Source organism: Triturus cristatus, chromosome 2_2 (assembly GCF_964204655.1).
Source record: "Triturus cristatus chromosome 2_2, aTriCri1.1, whole genome shotgun sequence".
NCBI lineage: Eukaryota > Metazoa > Chordata > Amphibia > Caudata > Salamandridae > Triturus > Triturus cristatus.
The window spans coordinates 203,924,120-203,947,352 of NC_140582.1; the positions used below are offsets into that span (position 1 = coordinate 203,924,120).

The following is a 23,233-nucleotide window of genomic DNA, read 5'->3' on the forward strand; positions in this document are numbered from 1 at the left end:
GGGATATCCTTGTTACAATAGACCATTTTTGTAGACACTCCTTGGCTGAAGCCCACTTCGAACTTATGTTTTTTTTTTAATTTAATTTTTTAAATAAAAGCAATTAAAGAATCCCAGAACAAACAACTGACCTCTAAACAAAGCAGGTTTGTGAATCAATAGCAGGTTTGTGAATCAATACCAGATTCGAAACACTAACTTGACTACGAGGAATGCAAGAAACTGAGAACAGTTGTTATACCCATGTACTGCATCTGTGTATGTTGAGGATCAAAAGTGTAGCAAGTCAATTCCATTTATTTTTATTAAGCTACTCATATAATGCTACTCTACACATAGGGCGTTTGAGAACTTTAAAGAATAACAACCATTACCTGTAACCATGTGTACAATTTAAAAAAGACTTGTGTTAAAAATGTCACTAAACAACCAGTTTATCTTAAGGAAGATTTAATCTGGGGCTGAGGAGGTTGGGGATAGATGTCCAGAATAAGTGATGAGGAGTGAAACTAAAGAGACTGGGTAAAGTCCAAGTGCCTGCGCTCATTTATTTTTTTATAATATTATTAACAATTGTTATGTTTGATATACTGACATACGTGTACAGCACATACTGTTAATGCCGTGAATCACTCAAAATGACGGTCTATTACACCACAGCGTTTCAACACGTACAATCTGTCAGCTCGATCTGTAATGCTTACAGGCATGTACACAACACAACCCCACACAGACTGTAAATAAGGTCACATAATATAACATATATACAATTCTTAATTTACATGTTTGCAATCTTTATTAGGAAGTCAAGTGCTCCGTATAACAGAACTATAAACCATTGTTCATCATGGAAAACTCAAGCAGTTACATACTTCTTAATAAGAATGACAAAGCAAAATGCTACATAGGTGGTGGATACAATGAAAATGATTGCGTCGTCCCTATGCATTACAGTGCAGCAGTGCTATAGAAGTCTAGGTGTGTACACATTCCTTAATGAAACTTTACTCGTGTGACCCTGCACTTTGCAGGACACATTTGTCACCACATGGTATACTCCATGTATCATAATTGCACTTCAAGATGAAGTTTGTTTAAAAAACACACAGTAACGACACGTTACAGACATAGAAAAAATATACCTAAGGATATATATGTATTGGTTTCTTTTGCTATGGAGATTATGGTGTTAAAACAGCAAGCAGTGTGCACAGCAAATCAAGGTGATCAGCAAAGGCAAACAAAACAAGTAACTGGACCTGTTTAGATGGCATAAAACAACCAAAACTGTAAGTGGAAGCAGAAACAGTTGGCTAACAGCTTGCGTAGCTTAAAGAATGTGTTACAATTGACAATACTGGATTATGTGGTGAAAAGTGCAAAATAAGAGTGCTGATTAAGCAAAGAAACCCAGAGACCTAGTAGTATATTTTTATTGAGTCCATTCATGATGAGGGAGACTGGATGGGCTCAGTGGTACTTCTGCAGCCTGCATTTTTGAGCTTTGATGTTTCTAACCCCTTTTGCCTGTACTAAAACATGGATTTAATATTCTATATCTCACAGCAAACCTACTTATGTGGCTTGGTGATTCTCAACCTGAAAGTTTATGTTTCAAATTAAAATACAAAATCTTCGAAGGGACTCCCTCCCCCACACGTCTTTGTGACTTGACCTTTTTACTTTGTACGTATGGGCTAAAAAAAAAAAACGGAGTATTTTTGGCTGAAGAGGCAGGAATGGCTGATGGTGGTACACATAGCACTAAACCTCTTGGCAGCAATGAAAGCATCTTGTGTGCAAGTCACATTTGTCCTCTGTAAGATTATACATTCTGTATTTATGTACTCTACCTCCAAGCAATCTCTTCACTTAAAAAAAAAAAAAAGTATCATCCCCATTTTTAGTACAAGATATTACAACTGATTTTCTTCATATGACAAGGAAGGTACAAACACAGGGTACCTTCATGACTCATTTCCAAAAGAGCCAATCCTTGCATTTCACTTAGTACAGTGGGAGGAGAGACACAAAAACCACAAGACCAAATGCAATCGTAGAGATTAGATCGCTTGCTATGGTGAAGTTGGCAATGCTAATTATGTTTATCATTCATGAAGACCGTACGAAATGATCATGCATGATTATCAGTTTTGATGTATGTAGTTTAGGGTATCAAAACACGCGAAATCGGCTTAGCTGTGAATGGCGTATTTAACACTCCTATAAGGCCACATTATATAATGTAGAAACTACAACCATGTCATGGGAACTTAAATGTCACCTGTGCACTGTAGCACATATTGTTCCATTCACTAATGTGACAAGGAAAACATGGCTTCAGGCTTACCCTTGAAGTCTGACTTGTCAAAATAAACATTTTAACAAGGGAAACACCTTCCTTTTGAAAAAATAAGTGATGTCTATGTAAGCCTTTTAGTAGACAAGCTAGGGTGCACAGTATTTGAAAGTGGACAGGTAAAAATATCTTTTCATGACGGCCCTACAGTGACATGACCCCAGAAGCTGTTTTGACGGTGGAAGGCCCTGGATGTCCTGTGAGAAAACTACAGTACAGGTTAACATTATCGTGTAGGGTTTAGGACCAGCTAGCAAAACAATACAACCACTCTTTTTAGTATTTATTAAAAACCTAATTCAATAGTGACATTAATTGGTTTATAAGTATATAGGAAAAATAACTTTAAGAAAGTTACCTTTTACCTGCTTGATAATCTTGAAGGTTAATCTGCATTTGCTTTCAAGCAGCTCTCAATCAAGCGCATGCCATTAATGAAACATGAAAACTGCTCACATAGCTGAGACGATACCTGGGAGTGTGGAGGTGTTTTCTTTCCCTGGAAGTACGACCAGTTGGTGTGGGCCCAGGAACTTAATTAACTTCAAAGGGTCCTGCCTTGCCACAAGTAAAGGCCAATTCACACCTGGAAAGGTTCCAGCCTTTGTACCCCAGAGTCAGGCTGGCCCCAAAGTCAGTAGCATGAAAGCTACCCCAGAACCAGTTTTTAGTGACCACAAAGGAGTGGACTACTTATTAAACTGGTCATGCCTCTGGGTGGGCACACAGGCACCGCATATGGGGGAAGGGTTCCCCATTTTGGAAATAAGGTGCACTATGGGATTATTTGCAGTAGGGCAAACAGGAACCGATGCAAAAGGGGTAGAGTTGGCCCTGAGAACTTTCACACTATTGGTTAGGGAAGAGACAGGAGTTACCCTTAACCACTAGCTAGTGCCAAGCATAAGTGTGGCACCCAAGGCATCCTCTTCAGACACTCTCTGGACCTGTTGGAGAACAGATGAAGGACTGCACCTTCTGTTTGAGACCAGTGGGGCAGACCTGAATGGCTTGACCTCTCCCTCTTGTACCCAGGATAAAGAAGTGGATTACAAGGCTCAGTTGGCAGACCTCCTGTGTAGCTACAGGAATGCAAGAAGCTTTAAGAGACCTTTCTGAAGTGGCCAGCTGACCAACAGCAATTGGATACGGACTAGACCCTGCTGTTGGACTCCTGCTGACACTATGCAAATCTATAAGTGCATCTCCTGCAGTCCTGGGGTCCTTAGAAGTGCACTCTTGTGGTTGTTTGGGCACCAGAAGAAAGTATGGAAACTTTTGAAAGCATTTCCTTTAGGGGTTCAACGGGAATCGCCAGAAAAAGTATCTGACTTCCAAGGCGTTGGATTCGATTTCAGCTACATCCTTTCAAAAATCTCGGCAACTCCGAAAAAACAACTAAGTCTGCATTGGAACTTAGAACATTTTCAGTGATAAATCTCCAAAGCATCAGCAGGACCAATCTGCTTCAGGTATCCAGACTTCGGGTCCATGGAGGTGGAAGGATTTTCCTTCTCAAAAAGTCCTTTTCTGAAGTGGGACTCAGAAACTTTTTACAACCAATTAATTTTCAGACTTCCACCAGGACAATTTCATTTAGTGTATCTGACCCAGACTCCATTGTGGTGAGCACGAAATTACACCTTGGTACTGGTCTACTGTGACCATTGACTTACATTTGACACATTATTTTTCTTGCCATTTTTTGCTTAGAACTTCAAGAACTCAAATCTCCGGTTCCCCTTTTTGTATTTTTGTCAGTTTGGTGTAATTTTGCTAATTAAATTCGTCTTTCTCTCTATATATAAATTAGGGTGGGATTTTTATTGTGTTGTGTCTTTGACTTAAACTATTTTGGTACTTATAAAAGATTTGCACATTTTTCCAAGTTAAGTCAGCCTGCTCTGTGCTATAGCTATAGGGGTTGAACTCCAGGTTATATTACTGAAACCTTTTACAGGGCCCAACACGTTATTGAATTTCTTACTTAATAATTCACTTTGGTGCATATTTATAAACTTTTAAAAAAGTTAAAACATGCAGAATTCTGATGCTGAGATAGTACTCTTTTTCATATAGTGGACAGAGGAAATCTTTTAAAAAAAGGGGCTAGTAGGGGGGTGTGCATAAATCAATATCCTAAATTAGTCTTTGTGAGATATCTGTGGGGGAGCCATTCAATTGCAATGAATACCTAGCTGGTGATTGGTTCATTTCACTATCATGAGTACTACTGAGCCCAGAACAGAGATACTGACATTCTGATTGTTTCAAGACTTTACTACTCTCAGGCTGTGTCCTGGATAGATATAAACTGTTTTACCTCCTGCAGTACCCATATGACATGGTTAGACCTCTACCAGTGAAGTGTGTCCTTTACAAAGTTGTTTTAGGAATAATAAGTTGGTAAATATTATGTGCCAGTTACTTGTAACACTGATAAACATGGATATGCATATATAAAGGAAAAATATTGAGTTATAAGGGAGGCATATTATCTGATAAAACTGAAATGCATGTTAATACTATCAACTCTCAAGGTCCCAGTGCATAAAATGATGTCTCCTTATCTTTTGTCTAAGACTTTATTTTCATCACTATCATAATTTTCTTTATTTGCCTTGACTAGGAATGGGTGATGTTTTTTTCAACAAAATGTTTAACAAAGGGGAACTGTGAACTGCAGAAAACCGAGATCTGAGGCCACAGTTTTGTAATTGAATAGAATTTGTGTACCTCTATAAACAAAGTTATTGTCTCTGCAAATACAAACCATGATCATCAATGCGTTTTTACCCCTTTGAGCTAGGTCTTTGTCTGAACCTTTGTGGAACATGAATCCAAATATGAATTTGTGAATTCTCTCAACAACAAAGGTTACAAATTAATCATGTACACTTATGACGAAACACTGGCATAAACATAGTGAAGTGTATTTCATCTATAACCTGTCCGATTCTCTTTTGGGCACATTATCTAAGCACAGTTTGTTGATGGGATAAATATTCATGATCGCTGGGCAGGGAAAATGGAAAACAAAAATAAATTACATCTGAAAAGACTACAGACAACTGATGTTTGGTCACTGCAACCAGAAGACTGATTTGGACACATAAATAGGGTATTTACAGCTTACGTTCAGCACTTTCCTTTGTTATCATAATATGTAAGAGCCATTGGCTACACATGGCTGCCTCCCCCATTTCCTCCAGCATTCCCGCCTCCGCCTGCCCCTATTCCATCAATGCCTTCTGTGGACTGAGGTGAGGGAGGGCGTGAGCTCCTTGGACGGGGCTGGCCATTGATTCCAAGCGGTGTCCCCAAGCGATGACTCATCTGGGAGGCAGTGTCATCAGATTCCCAGCGCTCTAACTCCTCCCTCACCAACCGCTCCATTTGGTCACGGTGGATTTCATTGTCACGGCCAAGCCTTTCATCCTGAAATTCAGAGACATACACATGTTTACATACAAAAGGGCCCTTTGAGAATCTGGATATTATAAAGTACTATTACCACATAAACATGCACAACTAATATCTTCACATAAGTGTTCAAAGCAACATTTTTACAATACGTGACACAGCATATATACAAATTAATTTGGATGAAGAATCCTTCTTACATACATTTTTTTTTAAAGTGTATTGTAAGTGGTTTCAATTTCTCCATCTCTAGAAGCACTCTACAATGATACCACATATTGCTTTCTTCTATTTGTGCTACCTGGAGACCGCCCCTTAATAGTCTACTTTTTAAATGAGGACACCCCTCATAATGAATGTAGATGCCACAATTAATGTTTCTGTGTTTGCAAATGATGTGACTTTATGTAACACTTCTTCGGCAGTGGTTCATCTCCTAAAGAATGAGTAGTTTTGCGATTAGGAGGAAGAGTCTAGGTGTAATTTCAACACCGATTCATATCAAGGAAATAGCCCTAGACAATGCCAAAGGTGTAGCTCTTGTAGAATAGTAAGAGACCAACATTGCAAGAACATTTTGGGCTCTTAGGTTAATTGCAAGACACATTAAGCCTGAGAAAGTGGCTATAGATATTTAAGAAATGTACCACTTAAAATTATTGGCAGGATTTATCTGATAAAAGGACAAAGTGAGGGCTTCATTGAACAGAAGCTTGGGATCCGATAAGGCTGGCCCAGCTTACAAAACGTCCTTGTAGACATTTGTCTTGAGTTAACCACAAGGCAGTTGAAGGTCTAGGACCTCCGTCGCTGATTGTATTACCACAGCAAATGGGGAACACTCTTCTTCGTTAGAGGCCCAAAAGGTGATGTCATCCCTTTATCAGGGAAAATATCAAGCCCATCGCCCTCCTCAAAGTCCATGTAAAGCCAGTCATTATTATGAAAGGAAAGGGCGGGGGCAAGGTAAATCATCCCCATCCTCACCATCGTCATTTCCAATTGGTGATAAGCTCTGGTTAGGATTGGAACAAAAAGACAATGGAGCCTCTGAGAGTGTCTCTGCGGTAGTGGAAGTGTAGGGTTAGACTCGGGTAGTGTGGGGACTGGGTGCACGTAGCGAATTTGTAGCACAACCATAGACAGGGGTCGAAGTGCTGGTGTTCTCTGATTCTTCCTCCGTGTCAGCTCCGGTGTTAGACAGAAAGCTGCAAATCGTTCATAAACTTTCTGTGAACCAGGAGGGACAGACGTGGATTTCGCAACACGTATTGAAGTCTGCACCAGAGTCAGTGATGAACTGGCAGTGGGTCCAAAGGGTTCAGACCGCACAGAAGATGGATCAAACGGTGATAATCCAACTGCATTTCCTGGTATGCAGCAGTCGCCAACTGTATAGGGAACTTGGGACACATTGAGATCAGCTGTGGAATTGTCAGATATAGAATGGAGGGATGGCTGTCTAATCCCGCTTCGCCAGCTTATGTTTCTGCATGAACTTAGATATACTGCAAGACTTCGACCATGAAGAAGACTTCTACGGAAGGGGCCTAGGGAGCATGGATGGGTCTGGGCTATTGACCCAGAGCAACAGCAAGACTTACGCACGGCCCGTGACTACTTTCTGTGGTTTGTGATGTACAGCTGTGCGATTCAACATCGCCTATGAGTGCAAGAGGGCACACTCTTCCCAGGACTTGGAGTAATGCCAAAAGCCCAAACACCAAAGACACCTGGTGCGGGTCAGTGATTGACATCTGTTTTCTGCAGTCAGAACATGGTTCTAAGCCTGTAGTTTCTGGAGAGAACATTGTTCCCTTGCTCATTCGATTTTGTTTTTATACCCATCAAAAGAGTGATGAAAGAGGGAGCTTAGCTTCAATTCTGTATTTGAAGTCTCAGTAAGAAGGGAACACACGTTAGCATGCAGGAGATGAACTTATATGCAGCACATGGGAGCATTGCTATGAAATAATTCCGGACCCAGGCGCCTGGAAAATTTTCTAAAGGTGAGGACTCCGCAGTTAGCAGTATCCATCAGAACAGGCAGTTTCAAGCAGATTTTGTACTTCAAATATTTTGTGCTGTGCAACAGCTGAACACTTTGCTGGGTCTTTGTTTAGCATTGCACCTTCATTTTTGCCAGGTTTTCTGTACAAAAATCTTTGCAAGGCATGAGTAAAAGGATGTGTGCCCTCGGGATTAAGAAATAACGTGCATAAAACACCGCACAATAAATATTTTTCTTCTTTTATTGGTTTTTCTGCACAGACTCCTTCAGCCAGCCATGCTAAACGCACTTTACGAAAAATTGATGTTTGGCTCAAGGCATTAAATATGATTCGGTAGTGCTCGGCTGTTAATGGCTACTAAAAGCATCACTAAAAAGTAAGTACATGCAAAAATATTTTTAAACACTGGCTAAAAAGTGCTGCATAACCAGTCATGTTTTTCACCAGTATTTTTTTTTTTTTTTTTACACAGTGCGACAAACGTCCGATGTCAGTAAGTTTAAAATATTCTTGTTTTGTTCACGCCCAGCAAGTCAATTAAATGGAAAATTGTCGGAACATGTGGTAAAACAAATGTAACATTCATGTAGGTTGAAAAGTACAAATAATTTACAATATGCCCCAGAGAGCACGCAACCTCTGTGCAACATTTGCCTGCCAAGGAGAATATCACTGCAAGTTTATACAGTTTAAAGATATAAAACAGAGAAAATTAAATGTTCACTAACTATAATAGGCATGTCTGTCAGTTAGCCGCTTATGGCCAACATACTGTGTAACTCTGAGCCACAGACCTTCATCTGAAAATGGACAAATGATCAGGTCTGTTACATTTGCAGAGCAAGTACCTGCCCTTCAGCAAAGGTCAGTGATGGGAGATAGGTCACTGGAAGAGTATGTTGTGTGGCGAGTCACGTGGTATACAGTGAACAGTATGCTAAGCTGAAAGGGAGTGTAAAAGTCAACTGATTGACTGAAAATGTATGCACAGTTCGCAGCTGTCTGTTCAACACCTGGACACTTGTTTCTCAAGGTGACGCGCTCCATACCGTTGTCGTGGTCACCTCATGAACCTTTTTTTAAGGAGTCTTTGAAACAGATAAACATATTTGTATGTATAGATCTGCGTTTCCACTACATGAACTGAAACTCTTACCTCTGTCACCCCATCAAGCAGTCTGCCCAGTACATCTCTCCTTTTCAGCTTGGCCCTCTCCATTGCTTCCAATTTTACAATCACTGCATCTATTTTGGAGACGATACTTCCAATAGAGTGCTCCATGCGATCCACCCGTCTGACGAGACTGCAAGGTAAAAAAAACCAAATCAAAACAAAGACCTGCTTCAAAATAAATACTTGTTGTGCCTCTTAAATGAGATAAGTGCAAACCTTGTAGCAACAATTTTCAGTATATATACACAACTATCATAAATAAAGCAAAGTACTTGGGTTAAGGAATTGAGTGTTAATTCTACAAAAAAAGTACACTAAGGTGTTAAAATTTAACAATGTTCCAAAATGACCCATTTCCAGCCATTGAGAGTACTGTGGTTTCATAAACAAATATGGATAAAAACCCCATATCTGCAAAACATGCTAACATACCACTAAAACCTTTGTCTAACAGGTTACAATGCAAAAACGAGGAGAGATGTGCCTGCGATAATCTGATCGGAGTTGCTTTGTAAGTGTATCATTCAAAATGGAGATAGAAAGGTGCATGCACAGCTTGAATTTGTGGGTTGTGCGATGCAGTACAAATCACAAACGGCCACTAGTTTTGATAGCTGCCCACTATGGACAAAACCCACCACACAGAAACAGCTACCTATAATGTTTTTTTCTGGTGGATACCCTATCCAACTGGATATTCCTCACCTTGTACAATCATGCCAGACAGAATGTGGAAACTCTTGCAATACCTCCTAAGCACCACCAGGCGCATCCTTTGGCCTCTTGCAATTCCGTCTCACCTCCGGACATGACAACATGAAACTGCATATAGGTTCGGTGCCTACGGACTGATGTTAGTTTTTTATTGTTTTTTCTGCACCCTCAAGCACAGAGTGTGGAAGAAAGATTAAAATGAGCTGACACTGAGCAAGTTTAACTTGGAACTTTACTAATTTCCAAAAGGCCACACTAGAGTGAGGGGGAAGGTGAATGCTGACGAATCTGCGGTTAGGTACAGTGCCAAGCAGAAAGAGATACAGTACCAAACAGAAAGAGTGTTACCAAATGCTAGGATTTTGTTCTTCTGATGGATACTTTTGACCACAGATTGTCCCCTGTGTGAATCACTACAGATGTTTCAGAAAACGAGATTGATCAAGGCTTAGACAAGGCGACCATGACGGACTCAGTCAGGGTAGTGTTAAAAGGCAACAAGGGTTCTGAAGTCAAAGGACCTGGCTGCAAAATTTCAATTATCTAGGTATCAGTTGTAAATTCAGTGCATCTGCTGCCCTATGTACCACCATTGCAAAATAAGCACTGTATTGTGCTAGGAGGCCTAAAGGGGAATCCTATTCAGTCTCTCTGGAAGCATCCAGGCCACTGGTATTTTGTACATCAAGGTATAAGTCAGCATTAGTAGGATGAGGAGGGATCAAGTAATGAGCCTCCTCAATCAATCAATCAGGGGTTTATAAAGTGCACTACTCACCCGTGAGGGTCTCAAGGCGCAGGGGGGGGGGGGTTAGGCAGCTCTGGATCGGTCGATGAGCAAGGTCTTGAGGTCCTTCCTGAAGATGTGCAGGTTAGGGGATCGTCTGATGCTGACCAGGAGTTCGTTCCAGGTTTTGGCTGCGAGGTAGTAGAAGGCCCTTCCGCCTGTTCTGCTTCTGTGGATGCGTGGAGAGTTCTTTTGGGTGTGTGGAAACTGACTCTCGTTGAGGTATTTGGGTCCAATGTTGTGGAGGGATCATCATCATCTTCATTAGGGGGAACATGCTCAAGGTCACCAGAATCGGAGCAAGAAAGAGCGTCCATTCTTCGGAAATATTGCAGGCGAGGGGTACTGAAGAAGAATCATTCTCAACTGGAGGTGAGGCTTTGAAATGACATAGGGTCAGTCTTTGCCGAAGCCAGTTCCAAAACCGGTATTGGAACTGGCACAGGTTTTGCTCGAGTTGGGGGGTGGCACTGAAAAAAAAAGATCCGGTAAAGGCTTTAGCACTGGAGTAGAGGCATTACCCAACACTGAAGGAGGGGTGGGCTGACTGCGTAGAGGGTCAAATCGGCGCTGGGGCAGGACCCACCCGTAGAAGCCTGAATGAAGGCCCTGACAGACTAGTGGTACATTAAGGCACTCTAGAGGGATCCTGAACCTTGAGATCTATAATTTGCATCAGAGTTAGCGATGGCCCAAGAATTCGGGGAAACGTTGGCTTGGAATCAGCAATGGATCCGAGTCAGAGTTAGAAGCCGCTGTCGGGTTCCTCGAATGACGACCTCTGCTTGCAGAAGGAGTAACTAGACATTGTAGAGTTTAGCTTGTTACTCTTCTTGTGCTTTTCTTTCAATTTGTCTCTCAACTTCCATTTGGATTTACTTATGCAGGGTGAACCAGACTTGGAGTGCCCTCTTAACCTAGAGTGCAGTGTTTCATTTGTAAAAAAGTAAGTGCCGAACCCTCGTCAGAAGGCCACTGCGGTTTGCACCACACATTACCACTGTACTCACCCAACTACCTACCATTTCACTGAAGTGGGATAATTCAGATTGTTTGAGGCCACCAAAGCTTTAAGAATGGCTTGGATGGCAGGTATTAGTAGCTTTTAATGTAAATTGGATTAACAAAAAACTGTCTTTCTGCTCATTTTTAAATAGTACAAACACCGTCACCATGTGGCAGCTGTCATACGTGCAGGTTCCGGCAATTAAGTGTTGGTACTTAAGTACCAGTTGAGAGAACCGGAAACTACTGGCTCAAATTAAGCACTGATTGAGACTGACCCAGTTTCTTGTGCTCAATTACTTAGTTTGACTTGCTGCTCCTTGATAGCCTTCAGATGCATCAGGGAGCATTTGTCGCAGAACTTAGCATCATGCTTGGTACCACTATGTCTAATGCTTATGTACGGTCACATTATCTAAAATATGTTGTATATTCTTGATAAAAAAAAAAAATAGAAACGTTTCTAATCAATACCTCATACAGCTATATATATGCTTATTTATATTGGGTCCATTTGTTTACCTTTACTTAAAAATTAATGTAATAGTTTAACTTAAAGATCTTAAGTACTGTCTATTTAAAATCCCCCTCTTGCCAGGTTTAGCTATCAGGTTTTCTCATTCATGGAGGATGGAAACTGAAGCACCTGTTTCCTTGGGCTTGATCTCAGGAAAACCTTATGATTAAGGCAGAATGTAAATTCTGCTTGGATTGCATTGAGCTCCAACAGTGCAGTTTGTTGGTTTAATGGCTGTGTATTTTTAACAGCACCTGGTAAACAGGAGAGACCACAACCCAAGAGGATCCTAGGGCCACATGTGCAAAATGTAGGAATTGATATTTCCTAATTACGATTCTTAGCTAATCGTAATTAGGAAATCATAATTCATAATGTAAGAAAACGTAATAAGTTTCAATAGCAGTTCTTAAGGGTCGTAAATCGACCTACCTATTGAATATTAATGAGGTGGGTCGCAATTTGAGCCCCATTAGAAGTAATAGCCATCACAGGGACAGTGGCCTGCTGGGGGCCTGCTGCGGGACTGCTGCTTAATAAAGCAAACTTTATTTTTTAAACGCAGCCTGTTTTCCTTAAAGGAAAATGGGAGGTGTTTAAAAAAAAAAAAATGAAACTTTTAAGTTTCATTATTTAGGAGTAGGCAATGATCTGTGGGACCACTACTGCTTGCTCTTAAACATATTTTTTAACATTCTTAAAAGCGAAGGCGTCCTTTGAGGACTCCTTCCCATTTGCAAATAGTTACCACTACCTTTTAGTAGTCAATAAAAAAAATTGATGTTTTGCAACTATAATTCAGTCGCAAAACATTCATAAATAGCACTGGAATTCAGTATTTGGAAGAAACCCCCTAAACTTGCCCCTTCCAAATAGCAAATCGCTATGCCAAATTGCGATTTGGTAACAAGTAACCGAATCATAATTTGTACATATGAAAAAGCATTTTTGCAGTCGGAAACGGCTTGATCTGGCCTAGTCTCCTGCTTTTCATCAGATGAAGATGATGGAATCTTTAAGCGCATGCCTTACACTATTTTGAGATCTTACACCACATAAACATCTCATTAACTCGATGACATTGTTCTCCCGTTTGTTTTCTCGATGTATGTTTTGTTAATATATAATTTCACTCTTGTAAAATAATGGATTATCTAGAAATCTTTACCTTACCTCACATGTATATCATGTTGATTGTCCTTGATCGCATGTACATACTATGGTTTCTCACTTGCATGAATTAGAACAACTTCTTATTTCTTAGCTTAAACTCAAGAAAGGTTCTCCAAGACTCCTAATGAGGTGCACAATATCAATTACATAAATAAATAAGCTATTCCCTAAGTGTTTTCAGTGGGCTCCACTATTAGACGAGAAAAATCAATTCCATCTTTGATTTCCTAGGTTATCTCTACATGTTTCCCGCCCACTTTCTTCATGTTTTTCCTTTTGGGATTCAAAAGGTTCTTTCTGAATAATTAAGCTTCATCATTTTTAGTTTCATCATTAATGAATTTGGGGGTGAGTTGTATAGCCTGGAGCCAGCAGTGCGCCTTGAAGTCTCCAGTTGTGACCCTCTAGTCATCATCTACTGGTGTTTGATATCTATACACACGGGTCCTGTGGGCATGTTTGCCAATTAAATCAATAGTGGATTCCTGTAAAGTCCAGAGTAAATCTAATGTTGTCAACAGGCACTGGATTACCTTCCCCCCCCACCCCCCCCCATTACCAGTTGTCCAGACGTGAGCAAATCCACACAAGTCTTGCCTCAAAGAACTCCCTCATTCTTCTCGCCAGAATGCATAAATGCTGATTTGAAGGGCCATCAGTTACTGTTCCATCCTCTGATTGTTTACCATGCTCGATTTTTGTACCCTTTGGGGGTTGCTAATATACTCATTACTCATTACATCAAACAAGTTCACTTATTTGCCAGTACTGTGGTGTGGAGGTAGCTTTTGCTAGGTGGTTTTGAAATGTTCTTATTGGCTACTCTTGCACCTACTGCAGGAGTCCTGGCGGTCGCATTTGGCATTCACCCCCTTCTTTATATCACTTAGTTACATTGTGCGGGGATGGGGAGAGATGCACAATAAGAAGAAGTTACAGTTGTCAGCCCAGATACCAGCATAAGAAGGCATGGGTTAAAAGCACTTTAGATCACAGAATGAGCTGACAACATAGCCTTACATTCACTTTTCACCCCTTCCTCTTCCAAGTTCCGCAGTAGTCTCATGACACCCTCTACTGATCTCCGGGATAGAAGAGAAGACTAAAATCTTAAACATCCAAGATTGCACCCTTTAAGCCAACTGTGGTGCTTGCAGTATTTCTCAGTGCTCAAATAGTATCCATTTAACTAGCTTGCTGGGCTCTATGTGCTGAGCTCTATGGATCTTCAAAAGACCATAATTTGCTTCAAACCGTCTCCTCCGTCACTCCCAGTGGCTCAAGGGCCTTGGGTCACAGCTGACAACTGGTCTTGGTTCAGTCACTAACTTGTAAATTAAGGCTCACGGAAAAAGTGTGTGGGGGATTTCAGGGTTATATATATCACTAGAAAGAAGACGACGTATTGGGGCAGTTCACAGAATGAGCTGGCAATACTCAATTCATAAAATTCAAACCTCAACAATATTAATGAACTTACACTTGAAATTCTTCATAAGAAACTCCACTGGAGCTGCTACCTCTTCTTCGGGAACTGTGCCCACTGTCCTCGTCATCATCCTCTTCAGAGTCATCCAGACTGCGAGGGAAACTGCGGCCACTCATTGGTCGTGGTAGCGAGGTGCGGTCTAGCTCAAGATCCTCCTTGAGTGAATTTGAGAAAAACAGCTTACTGCCGACAAGTACTATGGACAGTAAAGATTAATGCCCTATGCAAACTAAACGAAGAGACAAAACAACTGATGTTACTTTCGTCAGACAGGGATAACTACGAAAACACATTGCAACTGATCTTGTTCAATGACTATTCATCCTGCGATCATTAAAGCGCTCACTTTGGTGTAATACGCAATACCCATTGAATCTGCCCCATCTCCCACCTGGGCAGTGCAGCACAGTTTCTTTCACAGGTATTTGAGTGGCAATGATGCATAACTTATTTTGAGGAAGCACATGTCTGTTACTAGTAACGCTACTAATGATATTCAAAAGTTAATGTGTCAAAAAAATACCCTTTAAAACCCATTTGCTGCTGTTTTGATACTTTCCTGGAAACAATTCATGCCTTGTGACTCCACACCTGGTGAAGCGAATTCCTGTTACTCAAATACCTGAAAGGAAATGACCACCGATTCATTCTGTATTTTGGAATACTAAAGAGCTTTTGAGTCAGTGATTGGGGCATCATTCTTATCAATGGAGTAAGTAGCAAGTCATTTAGATACATATAACAATATGCGTCCCTAACCTCAGATTGTCCAAACCACTGTGACGACCTTGGTATATGTCTCTTAACAGATCCAAAGCCCTACTTAAAGAGTTGGACCAGATAATGGATTTGCAAGCTAGAAACCATGATAAATAGCTCTCGGGCTGGTACTAAACTGAAATGCAATCAGATCTGGGAACAAACATGAAAACTGATTTGGCTTCAAACTCCCAGGAAGGGGTCTCTCTCTAGGATAAATTAATGCACTTAAAATAATGTGACGGGATTTGCACCCATTCAAGGACATTCCCACTCAAGCAAAATAAAGTAAAACTGCAGCACTCTCAGACACACACAATACACACAGCATGGTGTCCTTTAACAAATTCCCTGTGTTCATTTTTGGGGTTTCAACAAACTGTATTGCAGTGTAGGACTCAAACCAGTCGTCTGTATGCAAGTAGTAGTAAAAAACAAAAAAAAAAAACATTCATGATGTTTTTTGGGCAGCACGTCCTCTGACACCACCTGGCATATGACACCACTGGAATTCAATAAACCCATTCCAGAGATGCGTCATTGGACCAACTTTCAGGAATGTCCAAACATCATGGTTCAATGTGGAGCCATAAGAACTGAGTGTTTCTTTACAAAGCGTACTACTGAGAGATACTCTAGTGAGAGCTACCTCTTGTGAGCATGCATGCAGTGAAGTGCCTGGACAGAGTGCTTATTTGCAACACCTACTTTTACAGCTTCGAATCTCCTAATACAATTATAAACCTAACAGCTTTGCTTTTATTCAGACATATCGTCAGGAGTGATGTTCCACACCAAAGCCATATTAACTAATGGTTCAACTTAGCTGCAGGTGCTCTAGTTGAGCTAGCTAGTGCTGATCAACCTATTCCTGTCACTGGCTACAACTTCCTCCAACCTTCTCCGTACACAGTCAATGTAGGAAAGAGCCCCTTTTTGATATGGTCAACCCCACTTTTTGCCTGATGCAATTCTGACAGAAGTGCACTGGGTTCCTGCTAACCAGATCCCCAGTACCAGATCTATTTCCCTAAAACTGGACAATTGTTCCCCAATTGGTAATTGTAGGAAGCTATCACTTTATACAGTATACCAAAAAGAGGTATGATGTGTAAAGAGTCCAGGTATCCCTTATAAGTGGACATGATGAATTCGAAAGCGAGGTGTCCTATCCTTTCAACTTTGGGAGTCTGTAGAGAAGTGTTAGACCTGTCAGCCCTAGGATGGTCTTTCCCTGTTTTTTTCGCCCTTGCCTCATTTTTCCCACCCTCTTTTTCATTGGCCTTGGTCTCCGAGCGCCTTCCCATTGCTAATCAATGCTAAGGTGCAGTTGCTCTCTTCTTCCAACATGGCTGCCACAGGCCCCTGCTACTGCAGAGTGGTCTTTTTAGTAGCGCCCTAGTTGCCAGGAGCTGGCTGGGACCCTAAAACATTGTTGCCACACCAGCCGCCTTTTTCGCCCCTAGTTAGAATAGGGAACCTTCCAGAACAGGGGAGGGGTCTGCTTTTTGCCGCCTGAGAGTGTAGTCACCTGACCTGGGCATATATAAGGGAAGGCGGGAAACTTTTTAGTCAGTTGGGGCAACGCTGACCTGGGGGAACCTACGGGGACTTAGGCGGTAGGGCCTAGTCAGGGACCTATACCACTGGGAGGGACAGGGCTTAGGTGCTGCCTTCCAAGCTGTGTGAGGAACACTGGACTAGCCCACTGATCTGGCCCGGCGGGAGGGGAACCCAGGGATCATCTGCAGTGACCTCCCATCCTGCCTTCAGCTACCAACTCAACCCCCCCGCCCCCTCAAGAAATCCTCCACTAAGGGCGCAGGAACCATCAAGCGCCAAGAAGACCCACTAATTACACACAGGACTACTGGGGATCAACCAGGTATTGGCGCTGTGATACCCCTGCGCACCCTGGCTCCATCTGGGTCCCCGCTGCTGAGTTGCCACTGTCGCGTGACCTGTCCTGCCTAGAACTGAACTGCCCTGCTCTGCTTCTCAGCGCTCCCCCGCTGGGCCTGGAGAAGCGCTGGGTTACCGGCGATACTACTAGAACTGCTGACCGGGTACCGGAGCCCCCCCCCCCCCCTCCCGAGGCGCTGCTGGAGCACTCACCGACTTGGCTCTGCATCGCGTGGGCAGAGCGCCGCTGACATTCCCGGGGCCCACTGAAGGGATTGGGGCCCCCGCCATCGCTGGCGCAACCTGGGCACTTCCTCCGCCGGGGAGGGCCCGGCCGCTGATCGACCCTCGCGGCGGCCCTCAGTCACGAGAGGGCCCCCAGAATCCAGAGTGGGCCGCGCTAGGCCCGGAGGCCGCCATCTCACCTCACGTGACGGGGGGTCCTCCCAGACTCCGCCCCCACCACGCACCCATTGGTCCTCGCGGCCGCGCCCCGAAGACCGCGCTGCCATTGGCTGCTGCGGGTGCACCTTCCTAAAGGCCTGCTGGAATTGGTTCCCGGGCCCCAGGGACCAACGGAGGGCCTGGAGCCGGCTCCCTGCCAGCGCGGGGCTCCCCGGCTGAATCCGAACCTGCCGGGGGCCCCCGCGTACTCCCCGCATATCCCAGACACCGCCGGGAAGCCCACACTGCAGGCGGGAGGGGCTCCAAGGAGAGTGAGCCCCCCGCCCTGCCTGAACCCCGCCCCAAGGGCCTCGAGGAGGCCGAAGGAACAGGTAACCCCCGGGGAGGAGGGCGGAAGGCCGGAGGGAGGCCCTGAGCTCGCCCCTCCCCCGGGAGGACTATCGTTGGGCCCTGTTGGCCCCCACTTACCCCAGGAACGGGAACGGGGAATAATCCGGCCCAAGGCCATGTTGACTCCTGCTCCATGAAGGGCTGATCGTTTGCCTGATGTACGGGATATTTTTGGCCTAAGGAAATACTGTTTGCGGGTGCTACCCAGGTTAAATGATAGGTTTATTCCTGCCTGATGGTAGGCTATATTCTTGCCTAATGAAATATTGAGTAATTGCCTTAAATGACATGTTTATCCTTGATGAAATGCTCTGATGAACTGGCATGTTTATCCATGATGAAATGATCTGATGAACTGACATGTGTATCCTTGATGAAATGCTCTGATGAAATAGAGATACCGTGAGTATTGATTGCCCTGATTCTGATATAGATAAAAGCCATTTGATTTTTACTCAAATTCACGGGCGTGGTGTCAATCATTGCGTGCGTTTCCTGTCTCAGCGGATGTGTGTGCTGTATGGTCACTTTACACCTAAGCTTTCGGGTGCCTGCCTGCTCGCGCCAAGCTACCCCCTGGGGAACTGGTGACCCCAGTTCCTACAAGAAGTATTTTCTCTTTTTCCCTTTCACCTGACACTATATTCATATTTGTCTTGTTTCAGTCTAGGCACTTTACGCTGTCTGTAAAAACCCCATCCAGGTATATTGGCACAGACTGACTAACATTGGAAAAGATATGAAGATAACCAATAGATGAATTTCCTAAGCATAGAATTGTACTCTTATCTTGTGCGGGCCGAGAAATAGTGTATTTCAAATTCAGAAAGCATCAACAGATAAGGTACAAGCCCCCTGCCCCTGCCCCCAAGGGCCTTTCTAAATCGAGGGTTTATCGCTTAGATTAGGAAGAAAATACAAAAGCAACATAAAGCCTATTACATAGGCTCTGTGGGCAAAGCACCTTATAATGGATCCTTCTAGAAACTGGCAACCAGTGCAGGTTACAGTGAACATGGTATTCCCCCAGATTTTGGCCTTCACTACCTTATTTTTGCAGAACGCATTTTTGTTGGCATTAGGCCTCTGCACACTTATTTACTCCTGCTAACCAGTGGTAAAGCCCTTGTTCTCTCCCTTTCAAACATGGTAAAATTGGTATACACCTAATTGGTACCTTTCATTTACTTACAAGTACCTTATAGATGGCACTACATGCACCCAGGGCCTGTACATTAAATGCCACTAGTGGGCTGCCGCACCCGCTATGCCACCAAATAATTTAGCACTGTTAAACATAACTCAGGCCTGCCACTGCAGCCTGTGTGTGCAGTCTTAAAACTGTCATTTTGCTCTGGCAAAATAATACTTTTGCCAGACCTAAACCTTACTTTTTATTAGTCACCCTAAGGTAGGCCCTAAAGGCCATTAGGGCAGGGTGCATGGTATTTCAAATGTAGGGCATATATACCTCAGGTTTACATGTCCAAGCAGTAAAAAAAAAAAAAAAAAGAGTCCTCTTTCACTATGGCAAGGCTAGGCTCTCATAGCCTAACACTGGGTAACCTTATTACAATTAATAAGTGGCAACTTCAGTTTGGGAAGAGCTAAAGAAATACTTCTTCCACTCATTTGAATTGTAATTTAAAATTCCCTTTCAAGGCAAATTCAGATTTTAAATTCAGATTTTGAAAATGTCACTTTTAGAGACTTGCCGTTTCTTCTGCCATAACCAAATGTACCTTTCTGCCAGTGTCACATGGCTGCTACTGCTCGCGTGTATTCCTTCCAGACAGTGGACAAAAGTGCCTTGGGATTGGGAATGGGGTGTTCTTCTCCTGAGCAGGACAGGTTGGTGTTATACCCAGCCCTTCCTGAGCATCAAAGGGGTAGCAAGGGGGCAGTACCCAGCTCCTTCCTGACTGCCGAAGATGCCTACCCTGCCACTAGCAAAGTGCAGCCCACACAACTGGTCCCGTTATCCCTTTGTTTCTCTTGCCAGGCTTAAGCTAGACCTGGGAAATGGGAAGAACTGATCAGAACCAGTTTAGGGTTCGACAAAGGAGGTGCCCGGACTATGTAGGGCCACAAATAGCAGCACCGTGTAGCCCCTGATCGGCAGCTTTATCAAATCCGACATAGAGCCACACATCGCAGAATCGCGCAATTCTTGATCAGGTACTACATGGACCCAATGCGGTGCGACGCAGAACCTTGCATCGCAGCACTGTGTAGCCTCTCACCACAAACAAAAGGCATAACTCCCAACGGAACAAACCTGTTCCTGTGCCCGAACAGCCATCCATCGCAGTCGGTCTGAACTTGCTAGCACCTTGCGCCTTTTGGCACTATTTTTACATTAAACTTTACAAACTCAAACTCCATTTCTACTGATTGAAGTTTTGTTGTTTTGGGGTCATTTGATTTGTTAAAATATTCTCTATTTTTCTAAATTGGTTTGGGATTCTTTTTGTGTTGTGTTTTCACTTTATTATTACTTAAATGATGCATAAATACTTTTCACATTACCTCGAAGTAAGCCTGACTGCTTTTGTGCTAAGCTACCAGATGGTTAATCATAGGTTTATTTTGTGACGTTTGTGTTTCACCCGGATTGTGAATATTACTTGAAGTAGGTTCTCACCACATTCATATACACAAAAAGGAGCATGAGAGGGAAATAACAATCAGGTTGCCCTCCAGTCATTAAATCAAAATGTACCACACCACATTCAACCAATAATCCAATTTCGTATAGGGAGATGAAGCACTCTTTTGCCCTCTAATAGAGGAACTTGCCCAGTGGCTGCAATGAAATTGCCTAACAGTACCTCTGTTCTACTCGAACACCATTTCAGGCATGCAGGCACCAGCCGGAACAATGTCCCATGTGTTGGTGAATGGAAGCTTGAGAGTAAAAAGAGAAAAGAAAGACACCAGGGTACTCGGTAATAGACCACAGCCACTGACAAAACGTGTATCACACATTTTGCTCCTTACATCATTGATATAATATACCCAGTGTTTGTGAAATGCTAAACTATTCATTGCAGTGCACTGGCAAAACAGCTTATGCCAACACAGGTCAACACAAGCATTACTTACCCTTTCCTTCTCAAGATCATCTCTCATCTGCTGGTGCTCATGCTCAGTCAGTTCCTGGTCCCCGTCCTGGTCATACTTGGCAAAGATTGCCTCGATCTCTGCATCAGTGTGGCCTTTTCTTTAATACCACAATTGAAACAAAAAGCCTTTATTTGACTTTTACTAATAAAAACACATGCATGATATGCTTCCTAAAAAAGTTTTTGTTATCAGTAATCAAGAGAACACAAAGCTTAAAACTCAGATAAAATCAACAGGTTGTGGAGAATAAATCCCTTATCCAAGGTTACTAGACACTTTCGTGAAGGAAAAATCTAGATTATAGCTTGCATTTTTGAAGGCATTCATTTTTGGGAGACAATTCTAAATAGACTTAGATTTTATTTATTTACTTGATTTAGAATAGGCGAATTAGTAAAAATGCTTTAACCACTAATATATTTTCTCATAGACCAAGGTTAAATCTCCCTGTTATGCAATAAACATCTGATTTAACACAATGTTTTATGACTGCAGACACATGCAAAACACACTGCTACAGCGCAGCAGAATAGAGGTCAATGGCAAAATAGAAATATGGACATTTTAGAAAGGCGGATTACTGAACGAGATCAAAATATTAAACAAGCTCATTGACTGTGACAATCAAACAATCCTCTCAGCAAGCTTTGTTAGGATGATCAGCTGCACACATACCCTTTAAGATCCTGCCGCAGTTCATCAAAGTTTAACTTCCCTCCACCCTGGCGCAGACTTTCCGATATGTCATCCACTGTTGTCTTTTTCAGTTTCAGTTTGATCATGGCCTTGCTGCAGCCCTAAAGAGTCAACATCCAATTGTGTAATTACTACATCATCTTTGGTCATAGTTGATGAAATGGCAAGGTGTGGAATTATTAGTTGAGTACTTCACAGATTTCCTTTTGCATTAATAAACCTGAAGATTCCAGCTATTCCCTATCTAGAGTGCACATTTGCGACAATTCACAAAGGCAGTTAAAGTATGTGGAATATTACTTCAGCAGTACTACTTCAGTTATTACTAAAAACAAATTGACTAAGGTGCAGCTGGAGATTTCTGCCTATGGCTGTCTTATAGTATGGGCCCAAATCTAAAAAGGCTTGACGTACAATGATTTACTCAATTAGTACTTATAAATTCCAGAAGTACGTCAAGAGTACATGAAGCTGTACTACTGGGTCATTGCCTGATGTACTCAAAATTGTCTTTGTGACCTGGTGCCTAAAACCAATAAAAGGTTGTCAGTTTCAATTAATTATGTACACCATGTTTACTCTACTCATCTACAGCAGAAATAGGCTCAAAACTACTTTAGCCGATTCTTGGACTAAGTCACCACACAACATATGGCCACTCAAAGGTACAGCAAGGGGATCACATACAAATCAAGAGAGGCAAATAATACTACCAACGACTAAAACAATAAAAATGAATAAAAGAAAAAAATGGTCATACTTGCAGACACCATGGATACATTGTAGTAAAAATGTAAAATAAAATGTATTATAAAATAGTAATACATTTCAACAATGCATCCATGCATGTTCATCACACGGCACAAATATTGAAAATAAAGCAGTATAACTAATAAAACACAAATATTTCAAAAATGAAATAAATGTACAAAAGTTATTACTGCAAACCCTGCAGACACATACACAACCCACAATATAAAAAGTAAATGTAACAGATGCAAATACATAGAAAATTACAAATACAAAATTGTTAATGCATTTTTTTAAAAACATGATTCATCTCACACCTAATGCTACTCTTCACACACACCCAGACAAATCATAACACATTGCATGTGCCAAGCAAACACACAGTTTGAATTGTTTCTCTTAACTCCTCTAAAACTCTCACTTTTTGATTTCCATGAATTAGCTTCATCATACTAATTATTGTAACCATAGTTTGTTGAGCTGTGAAAGAATAAACATGCTCCAAATATCCTCCAGGGCAGAGGTTCTTAACCAGTGGTCTGATGACCCGTT

At 42.2% G+C, this 23,233-nt stretch overlaps 1 protein-coding gene across 2 annotated transcripts in view; it reads right to left on the reverse strand.

The window, feature by feature from the left end:
- Positions 1 to 765: 765 nt before the first annotated feature.
- PKD2 (polycystin 2, transient receptor potential cation channel) overlaps positions 766 to 23,233 on the reverse strand; it is a 156,588-nt gene continuing 134,120 nt past the window's right edge. Inside the window, exons 11-15 of one of the 2 annotated variants that reach the window (XM_085641181.1) lie at positions 21,911 to 22,032; positions 21,215 to 21,332; positions 14,645 to 14,805; positions 8,951 to 9,098; positions 766 to 5,797 (exon numbers count right to left, since the gene is read on the reverse strand). In XM_085641181.1, coding sequence (XP_085497307.1) covers positions 5,540 to 5,797; positions 8,951 to 9,098; positions 14,645 to 14,805; positions 21,215 to 21,332; positions 21,911 to 22,032 — 807 coding nt within the window. In that variant the 3' untranslated portion in view covers positions 766 to 5,539. Of the gene's footprint in view, positions 5,798 to 8,950; positions 9,099 to 14,644; positions 14,809 to 21,214; positions 21,333 to 21,910; positions 22,033 to 23,233 lie in introns of both variants that reach the window. The other variant, XM_085641180.1, reaches the window with a different exon arrangement.